This window comes from Dipodomys spectabilis, unplaced genomic scaffold, assembly GCF_019054845.1.
Source record: "Dipodomys spectabilis isolate Male_0828 unplaced genomic scaffold, ASM1905484v1 ptg000120l, whole genome shotgun sequence".
Classification (NCBI taxonomy): Eukaryota; Metazoa; Chordata; class Mammalia; order Rodentia; family Heteromyidae; genus Dipodomys; species Dipodomys spectabilis.
The window spans coordinates 3,447,072-3,457,386 of NW_024870797.1; the positions used below are offsets into that span (position 1 = coordinate 3,447,072).

General features: G+C 42.3%; 1 protein-coding gene across 1 annotated transcript; it reads right to left on the reverse strand.

Annotated features, from left to right (window-relative positions):
• Nucleotides 1-587: 587 nt before the first annotated feature.
• LOC122115531 (testis-specific Y-encoded protein 3-like) lies at nucleotides 588-2,205 on the reverse strand. The gene is made up of 5 exons (XM_042689019.1): nucleotides 1,882-2,205; nucleotides 1,256-1,333; nucleotides 1,022-1,133; nucleotides 784-929; nucleotides 588-677 (listed from the first exon to the last, which is right to left on the reverse strand). Exons 1-5 carry the CDS (start codon nucleotides 2,203-2,205, stop codon nucleotides 588-590), a joined length of 750 nt encoding a protein of 249 aa, XP_042544953.1.
• Between the last annotated feature and the right edge of the window lie 8,110 nt (nucleotides 2,206-10,315).

Below are 10,315 nucleotides of genomic sequence, written 5' to 3' on the forward strand. Positions count from 1 at the left end.
TAGGTAAAATTTGATGGTCCAGCACCTTGCAGTCAAAATTCAGAAGCACAGTAAAACACACCAAAATAAGTATCCATTACCACTGCACAATTTAATGTTGGTTTGAATTTTCAGTATGCTGGCTAGTATATGTTCAATCCCTCCTGGACTTATGATCTTAACTTTCTATCTTCATGGCATAAGAACAATTCTCTATCTCCCAATCCCTACCCCAATGCTGAGGACTATCTAAGAAAATTCACAAGGAATCATTTACCATAAACAAAATTATTCATGACTAGTGGAAAGAAATCTGGGAAAGCCAAAACACAGGAAGTTCGAAGGAAGATGGGTAATGGAGTCTCATGGAACCATGTGTAGGGAAAGGGTATTAAATATTCAGTTTAGCTTCTGTCTGAATAAATCTGGATAATAATCTTACTTCAGTAGAATGGCTCTGCCTTAACCTGTATTTAACTGTTGTTCTACAAATTTTCTGTTTCCCCCAGAAAAACTGGCCATCCCTATTTAGCAACAAGCCTGAATTATATGTGTGATGTTAACATGTAGGTACTTGACAAGATGTGCTGCAGATCCCAGATAACCACCTACTGTTTCTTCCTTTCTTCATCCTCTTTAGGTGCCTTCACTCTCTTGTAGTAGAACAAAGGATAGAGCCACAAGTCTTTTCTGATGATCTGACAAGGAAACTGGGAGGTCAGCTTAAGATTCAGACCCAATACCCCAGCAAACCAATGAACTAACCACGGTCTCTGATGGCTTCTATTGGCCTTTGGGATGCACCTCAGTGATCCTGCTTGAGCCTGCAAAGTTATGATCAGTAAACCAGTTGAAGAAGTTTGGGCTGGTGTTGTGCTGCCTGCAACTGTCAGCTTCCCTTTTGTAATCCTGCTTCCACTGAATGGGAGTGGAATGGAATGCCCTAAATCCTATAAGGAGAGGAACACATGAAAAGAATTAAGTCATGTTATCCACGATTAATTTACCTAGTCCACAAAATATTCTGAGAGCCACTTCCTACCAGTGATATCCACAAGATATTCTTTAACAACCACTCTATTCTGGAAGTATGGGTTGTTCCTAAAGAAGAATTTAATCTTGAGGCAGTTCCTGGGATGCCACAGTTCCTGTACCTAACAGAACAAAAGCAGTAAGCAAAAATTATGTTCCATGTAACCTGCAAGTTCCTCTTTTACATTGAGCCATCTTCCTGACACTGTATAGCCCTTGAGGATAAAATGCCTTGGGAACTCACCTCCAAATTGGTCATGTAAGTAAGCATGTCTTCATCTTGGTCACTAATCATCACTGACAGCTGGGGATGGTTCAAAAACTGTGGGTCAAGGAGCCTTCAGATGCTGTGGAAGTGTTAGGCATAACTACTGACCATGTAAACAGGAAGAGATGTGTCATCTAGAAATGTACTAGGTACTTCACTCTCCCATCATATTTGTAGGCCTAGGAATATCCTTAAGATTAAGTTAAGCCTGGTGTGTGCATATTATAGACAGTCTGCACTGAATTCTAAATTATGGTGATCTGTTTCATGGGGGCCAGATTTTAGAATTTTTATTTGTCTAAATATCTTCTAGCCCAGGATTGTCTGATGATAGTGGTAACTCAAACCGCTTTCAAATAGCATGATATTAAACAAAATTCTACTCCAGGTACCAGCCTTTGTGACAAGTTTCTTGAATTACTCATCGTTTTCATTTGTTTTACTACTCATTCTCTGTATAACCTCTGCCTATGCCAACACCAGCTCAGGATATCCATATTTATTTTCTCCAGGGGCTGTAGGAGTGTGATATTCTACACCATGGGCAGTGCAAACAAAGGGCCCTCTCCTCTATACTGCCTGCAAGAAAAAAATAAGGATACACTTTGGGCCCAGAAGCCAGGGATGCCCTGGATGCTGTTGGTTCTGGAATCCAGGAGAAGCTTTCGCCTCTTGCACAGATTCTGCTTTAGTCGGTCATAGGCCCTGGTGGCCTGGCTATTCACTGGCCCTAGATCTAACTGAAGGGCCTTCAATTGCTCCAGGGGTGGCTGGAAAGCTGTAGGTGTTGGCTTGGCTGATCCTGGCTTTCTCTCTTCTGCTTTGTGGTCCAAATTCTCTGAGAGGTGGCCCAGTTCAAGCTCATCTTTCTCAGCCATGGGGTTCTCCCGCTGCTGCCCCTGCCCCAAAGCTTCCTCAGTAAACATCTCCAAAACTCCATGCTATCCAGCAGCAGCAACAGAAGCAACATTGCCTCCTTCCCCTGAGTCAGTGCTGCCTCCACCCAGGCCTCAACATGGCCAGAAGCTTTCACAGGGGATCCTTAAGCCTGCCCCAACTACTACCAGCAGTGGGCAGTGCAGAGTTCTTGGATGCAGAGGTCCAAGTGGTGTTGGTTCACCCGGTTGTACTTCCCCGTGCCTGTCCTTTCCTTCCCATTCTGGAGGGCCATCTCTCCCTACTCTTGGGCATATTCCTCTAGTCCCCTCTCTTTCCTTTTTCCCTCTCCTATTGTTCCCCATGTGCCAGTGTCGTTGGCTTCCACCTCTATGCCTTCCAAACTTCTCCTCCCCTTAAAACTCCTTCACTCTCCTTATGCTACTTTCCCCATTGTGCCACATATCCACTACTCTTCTAGCATGGTCTGCCATCCCCCACTCATTGCCAATGGCCTCCCCTTATTGCTTGCCACCTGCCCTTACATCCCCACTAGGCCTGCCCTCCACTGCCACCTCGTGTCGCCCCCTTCTTCCCCTCCCTGCTATCTTCCTCTCATGCTGACCCCTCTCCCATTGGGTTGGCTCCTAAAGCGATTACCTCTTCCTGGGGCATCCTGTCAGCCACTCATTCTCCTCTACTTGCCATGCAGTACTGCTGGTCCTCACCACTCGCTGGTTTGTCCAGAGACCCTAAAGAACCAAGGTCTCCAAGGAGCCAACCTTCCCAGAGGCTGGGGGCTGGGGTTGGGACTGGAGCCTCCAGGTAGCCGGCCTTTCCGGAGTTCTGGGACTTGAAGACCTGAGGCGCCTCCAGAAAGCCCACCTTCCCGGAGGACTGGGGATAGGGGGAGGAACCAGCACCTCCAAGAAGCCCGCCTTTCCGGAGAGCTGGGTTCTAGGAGTGGGATTGGTGCCTCCAGGAAGCTCGCCTTCCTAATGGTCTGGAGGCGGGGCGGGACCCTTGCCTTCCGGAAGCCCGCCTTCCTAGGGAGCTGGGGCAAGACTGGCACTTCCAGGAAGCCGGTCTTCCAGGACGGCTAGTGTTCGAGTGCAGGACTGGTTCATTTTCACCAGAACGGAACTTGATTACTCCCGCTCCATTCTGGCTCACTATCATAGCACAAACAGAACCCAGTTCCTCTTCATTCCTATTTGAAGGGATGCTGAAAGGCTGACAGGTGTTGGCGGGTCTCAACTGTAATCCTAACCACTCAAAACCTTGTCCCGACAATTGGTGATTGAAGCCAGCCTGGCAAGGAGTGACTGTACCTGAGACTGTCTCTGGTAAGCTATCCCCCAAATGCCAATAGATTACTAGCTTCGTCGATTAAAAGAAGCTCAGGGACACCTCCAGGCCCTGAGCTCTAGCCCCAAGACAGATGTAGGGGCACGCACATACATACACATAGAAACAGAATAAAAGGAAAGAAAAATGAAGAAGAGGAAAGACGGATGGCCAAGAGTGAGAAGGAAACAGTGACAGACTCTGGTAAAAATTGGAGCAATTATAATAAACATTGTGATGTACTCAATAATTTGGACACAATGTTGATTTCTTAGATGACTGCATCATAGTCATTTAACATAATGTAATTAAAAGCTGGATGAAGGGTCTCAACTCAGCATCAATGATATTTAGGAAAAATCTTTGTGTATTGTAGGCACTCATTATCCTAGCAATTATAGGCTCAGTATAAATCTCTGCTTAGCAGAGGCTAGGAAACCTCTCTGTCTCTCTCTCTCTCTCTCTGACTCTACCTGTCTCTCTCTATCTCTCTCTGTCTCACTCTCTTTCTTCCTCCTATCAAAAACACTCCTGCAATCCTCATTTTATAAAGAAAATGAAAACAAAAAGGAAGAAAAACATTGGTACTCAGAGCTCTACTCAAGGCCACAAATGCTTTACTGCTTAAGTCAAGCTCAAGCACCTCTTCACCTTGGTGATTTTCAAGGTAGGTTCTCAATTTAGGACCAGCCAATCTATGCATTTCCTGAGTATGCTTTCCCTGTTGCTAGAGAAGACAAGTGAATTCCAATATACCCAGCCATTGTCCTTTGCTTGGGGCTGGAAGAATAGGTACCCACCACTTTACTTTGCCATTGTCAGGAACTTTCATGTCCAGGCTGGCCATGAAACTTCTTCCCTTATCTCTGCCTCTCAAGTAGCAAGGAAAAAAAAACAAATAATTCTAAAGATCACTATGATGTTAATATATAATGATCCTTTAAAAAATGTTTAATGACTGAGTCACACATAAATTGTCTGGAATATCAGAGAATACTTTTCTTCTGTGCTGGGCCTGGGTTTTAACTCAAGGCCTGGCTACTGTCTCTGAGTTTTTGTGCTCAAGGTTGATACTTTACTACTTGGCATAGAGCACCATTTCTGGCTTTTTGGTAGCTAATCTCAGTTAAGTCTCACAGATTTTTTCTGCTGTAGATAACTTTGAACCTTGATCCGCACTTATCAGCATCCTGAGTATCTAGGTTCATTGTTGAGAGTTTCTAAATACCTGGCTCCAAATTGAATTTGTTGTTGTTGTTGTTGTTGCTCTGGAACTGAGACTTTGACTCTTCCTTGAGTTCATACTTTGCCTTTTCACTTTTGACTGGTACTCTATCAAATGAATCATACATCTATGTACAGCATTTTGCTATTACATTTTAGTGACTATTCACTTGGGCTTTTTGGGTGGCTGGTATCAATCCATAATCCTCAGATTTCAGCATTCTGGGTATATCCCATCACCCCTTTTGTCAAATTTTTCTTATTTATTTAAGTCAAATTCAAGTAAAATGTATTATATGTAAGTCCACTTTAGAATTTTATCTTTTATGGATGTGCATGAACATTACTGTCTCATCTCAGTTTACCTTAAGGTGTATGGTAACATTTTGAAATTATAGCTTAAGAGGAAAAGTTTTGATTTGTAATATGATGGATTTCAGCTCTCATGGATTATTGGAATTCAGTTTTCTGGTTTAGGATTCCTAGCCACATCCTGGAACTTAACTCATGGCTCTGGATTTCTCAGCAGGAATGCTACGACTGGAGCCACACCTCCAACTCTTGTTTTGTACTTTTTAATGTTTTTTATTGTGCAAATACTGTACAGAGGGGTTACAATCACATGAGCAAGGTAACAAGTACATTTCTTATCAAACATTGTTGCCCCCTGCTTTGTTTTCCCCTACCATCCCTTCCCTCCAATCTCCACAACTACATCTCCCCTCCCCCGCCCCAGCCCTCACCTAAATTGTAAAGTTCGTTTTTCAACATACTGTCTTGTATAGCTCATTATTGCAATGCATTAACCTGTATCCCTATTTAAACAATTAGTTTTTTCCCTTCAGCTCTCCAAATTATACCAACATCAAATACAGTGAAAACAGGGGTTATACCTTGGGGTGAGGAACATACTAAGCAACAAACAATTCATATGGTACCTTATAAATATTTCAGAAACAATAGCAAGAAAAAAAACACTTGAGGCCTTATCTTGGGGTTCATTTTGCTTTGTGTCATCTTATCTGACCTTTTCTGCTTGTCTCAGATATATACTTGTTATTGCAAATAAGGGAAACCATGGGAACTGTTTCTTTGAGCCTGGCTTACTTCACTTACTTCAATTTCCATTTTCTAGCAAATGGGACAATGTCATGCTTTCTTTTTTTTCCAATTTTTTATTGTGATTAAGTGGTTACATAATTTCCCAAATTTCACAGTATTGTGGGATAGTGATGATTAGTTAAAGTCACAAACACATTCTAACTTTCATGGGCCAAATTGTCTATCATGGTATATAACATTTGTGAGTTCTATGAGCTTTGCAATACAGTTATTTCTTCCACATTGGGTGATATGTACAATTCTTGTATTTTGCATAACTTCAGCTGTTCCCTCTTTCGCACTTTTTCCCTCCCTCCCTCCCATTGCTGCCATTGAGTTGCTTAGTTCATCTTGATCAATGTCCAGTGCACCTGATGGGTCCCACTGTTGTATGTTTTTCCCTGATTCCCTCTAGTTCTGTGTCATCCTCCTGGTTTCCCTCTGGTGTGCACATATATACCATATATGTGATCAGCAGCATGGGGTTATTATTTAGTAGTGATTTGACCAGATGAGTAGACATCCTTTGTTTCTTAAGTCTTGTTAATTTTGTCGTATCACCTTACATTTTGGCTTTAACATCCACTTACCATGTGGAGACCATGTGCCATTTGTCACTTTGTTCTTGGCTTACCTTGCTCAACATGATTTCTTCTAGCTCTATCCATTTCCTAGCAAATGGCATTATTTTGTTGTTTCTAATGGCTGCATAATATTCCATTATGTATAGATACCACAGTTTTTGGATCCATTCATCTGTGGTGGGACATCTGGGTTGTTTCCATATCCTGGCTATTGTGAACCACTAGTACTTCAATAAGCATGGAGTTGCATATGTTCTCGTTTTGTATTTTAACAAAGACTTGGCTATGTAATGCAGGCTGGCCTGGAATGAGATTTGTATGTAGCTCTGCCTACACTGAAACTCACAACCTCATACTCCATGGGCCAGTCTGGGACCTACAGCCTACTTAGTGGGTTGGCCTGGCACTCATATCCTCCTGCTTCTGCTTCCTGATGCAGGGATTATTGACACACAAGGAATGCTGGAATTTTGAAAGAACATACACACACACTTTTATTATGCCTTCCCTGTTGTTAGATATGACTGGTCTTATCTGAAAAACCCAAATTAATGAAAGACCTGACTTGCAGGAAAAAAATTTCCTCCAGTGTTCTAATCTATGTTGTTATGGAATTGTCTTTATTATACCAGATAATAAAGACATGTGGTTTAATTTTTTCACAGGGTTTCTTCTTGTCTTTGTCACAAAGACCCTACATCCCAGTATAGTCTAAGCATCTCTGAGTCCTCAGTGAGGCTAAGGCAATAGGATGGACAGTGTAGGCCAGCTTAGGATAAAAGTGACATTTTGTGTCCAAAGCCAAAGGGCTGGTGGTAGAGCTCAGTGACAGTGTACTCTTCAGTGATAAAACAGTCTTGAACATTGCAAAAGCTAAAAAATAAAAATAGGAGAAGTAAAAATAAGAGAAGAAAGAGGAAGAGAAACAAAATTAAGAAAAGGAGGGAGGTAGTTCCGGGAAGATGGCGGAGGAGAAGCTGGAATCTGAACAAGCTCTTGCATAGAAAACAGTTTCAGAGTTCCAGTGAACAGTCCCAAGCCAGAGAATCACACCAAGTGTGCCATCACAGGACAGAGAGTTAGTCAAGAGAGGGGAAGCCAAGCAGACACATCTGAGCAGCTGCCGCTGCGGCGGCAGGGTCGCAGCGGCGACCACCGCCGCGGAGGCATACCTGAGACATAGTCCGGGACGAAGGAGCCAGACGCAGCGGACAAGCGGATTCTACTCAACACCAGCAAGAACCGACAAGGAGCGGACAACTTCATCCTGCATTTTGCAGACCAGAGACGACCCGGGATCCAAGACTCTGCGTGAGTAGAAGCCCCACTTCCTCACTCCTTCTCGGGGAGAAGAGGAGGGAAGGCCACCCCTCCCCCCCCAGCACCGGTTATCTCCATCTTGGATACCGACAAAGCTCGGAGGAGCGGCTAGCTCCAGCTCAGGCCTTGGAATAAAACTAGTCATTTAGCAGGTCACAAGAACTTAACGGCGAAGTGACCTCACAGACTCAGTTCCATCCAGGGAAAAGTCACCCAGCTCAGGCGCCAGCCATTGGAGTGGCTCTCCTCACCGGGTAACCAGAGCCAGAGGCTGCCCTGCCCTCTAGCAGCCACCACAATCAATTGAAAAACAGAAACCCTGAGAATGGCTCCAGGCTGGGTGCTGTGAGTTTTTTTTCACAAAATAGCCCCAGGGAAAAGCTACTGTTCGTTGAAAGGCCTCAACTCTACCCAGAACCTAGCCTCATCACTGCATCCCCCTCTTTTGTGATTCTCAAAGCAGATCACCCTCCCAGTAAACTAACCTGGGAGGGGGATCTCAAAAACTTGGGTAAAGCAGAGCATTTTTCTGCTTGTTCCAACAAACTGACTTAAGAAACCAATCAAGCCACAGGACCTCAAGCTGACCAGAGACTCCAACCAGACTCTGGTTACAGACAAAAGGGAGATACAGGACTCTTCCCACCCCTCCCAAAAAAAAAAAAAAAAATCAAAGAACTTTTTTTTTTCTTCTTCTTCTTTTCTTTTTTTTTCTTTTCCTTGTTTTGTTTTTTTTTCATTTTTTGTTACCTTATATATATATAAAATTTTTTTTTGCTTTTCTAAAACTTTTATTAATCTTTAATTTTTGCCTCTTCTGAAAAAATAATTGTTTTCCATTAACTTTTTTTTTTTTCTCCTCTTATAATTTTTATTTTAGGAATACGTGAATGTGTGTTTTCTTTTCTTTTCTTGTCTTCTTTCTCTTTTTCTTTCATTCTTAATTATCTTTTTGTTTTTTTTTCTAGCTCTACTGAACTTCTGATCTTTTCTTCTCACTTTCCTATCCTTTCCATCTTTTCCTCTTTGTTCATCTTTATGTGACTTAACTCTTGTCCTGCACATCCTCAGATAAACCCGTAGTTAACCAGTAGACCCTATCCCCCATTGTGTACACACTTAATCCACAAACTTATTACTCAATTCAAAACCTCTGAGACTTAAATTCATTAATAGCAGTACTACCTCTTTATACCTATATAATATTTTAAGCATTTTTTTAAAGTTTTTCTCATCTCCTCTATGTCCCTCCCTTTCTCTCAACATATTCATATTCCTCTATAAATAGATGGTCTTTTAATCTCTAAAATAACATTAATTTTTACGTTTCTATTTTATTTTCTGGTCTCTTTCCATTCCCCTTTCCCTTTCTTCTTTTTCTCTCTCTCTCTACTTACATCCTACCCAACCTATTTCCTGCATTGTGATTAGGACATAGTTAACTCTCCCTGTGCCTCCCCACACCAATCTATTCCTATTTTTTACCCACATCTCTCCCTAACCCTAATAATTTCTGGTTTTCCAAATTCTTCTCTGCGGTTCGAAGTCCTTTAACATATAGTTGTTTGATGTCGAATAGATGTATCTGTTGAACTAGATTGTATCTGTAGACTATTGACTGTACAAATGCAAACTTTGGTTGATGGTTGCCTTAAGATAGTGTTCTAGCACAAAACTGGTGCTATCTTCATCTCAAATGGGCAGAGTAAGCCGGAAAAACACAAGAAAAATGGCAAATTCGGGTATCTCAATTCCCAATCCTGATAATCAGGGGTTAGAACAGATAATGAATAATCCAGAGGAGAGTTCCCAAACAGCTCTACAAACACTGCTGGCAAACATGATAAATGAAAAGTTTGACAACGTACAAAGGACTCTGTATGAGCGTGATAGGGAGAGAGAGGAGGCATCCCAGAATTTTATACAGGAATATCATAAGCGTGAGGAAGCTACTCAAAAACTGATACAGGATTTGCGTGAACAACTTGAGAATACTCAAAGAGAAAGAGAGGAATGGCATGAGCAGGCTGAGAACACTCAAAGAGATCTGCAGGAATCCCACGAACGGGAGGAAGCTAATCAAAGAGTAATACAGGAATTGAGAGACCAGGTAGAGAACACACAAAGATCACTAAAGGCATTCATGGAATCCATTAACAAAGAGCTGAAGGAAGTCAGGGAGACCACAAAGGGAATGCTGAATGGAACCCAACAGAAGGAATGGGAGCCCAAACAAACCATAACCAATCAACTAAGTGATTTGAGGACAAACACTGAACACCAAATTAAGGAAGTAAAGAAATTCATACAAGACCTAAAACAGAGCTTCAACAAAGAACTTGAAGCCATCAAAGCTGACCAACTAGAAGGAAAAGAGATAAAAAACAAAGTAGAGAGTCTTGACAGCAGGTTAGACCATGCAGAAGATCGAATCTCAGGGATTGAAGACAGCCTAGATATTATAGAGAAAGAACATACAACCATCCAAGACAAGTCCAAGAAATATGATAGATCTATCCAACACCTGGAAGACACCATCAGAAGGCCTAATCTAAGGATAATGGGTGTAGAGGAGCACCTAGAA

What these genes read in the sequence shown, in the direction of transcription:
- LOC122115531 (XM_042689019.1), bottom strand. Translation starts at nt 2,205, where the DNA reads ATGTTTACTGAGGAAGCTTTGGGGCAGGGGCAGCAGCGGGAGAACCCC. An exon ending in ATATCTTGTGGATATCACTG is followed by an intron (nt 930 to 1,021) that starts GTAGGAAGTGGC and finishes CTCTCCTTATAG; the next exon opens with GATTTAGGGCATTCCATTCC. An exon ending in GCTCAAGCAGGATCACTGAG is followed by an intron (nt 678 to 783) that starts GTGCATCCCAAA and finishes TTTCCTTGTCAG; the next exon opens with ATCATCAGAAAAGACTTGTG.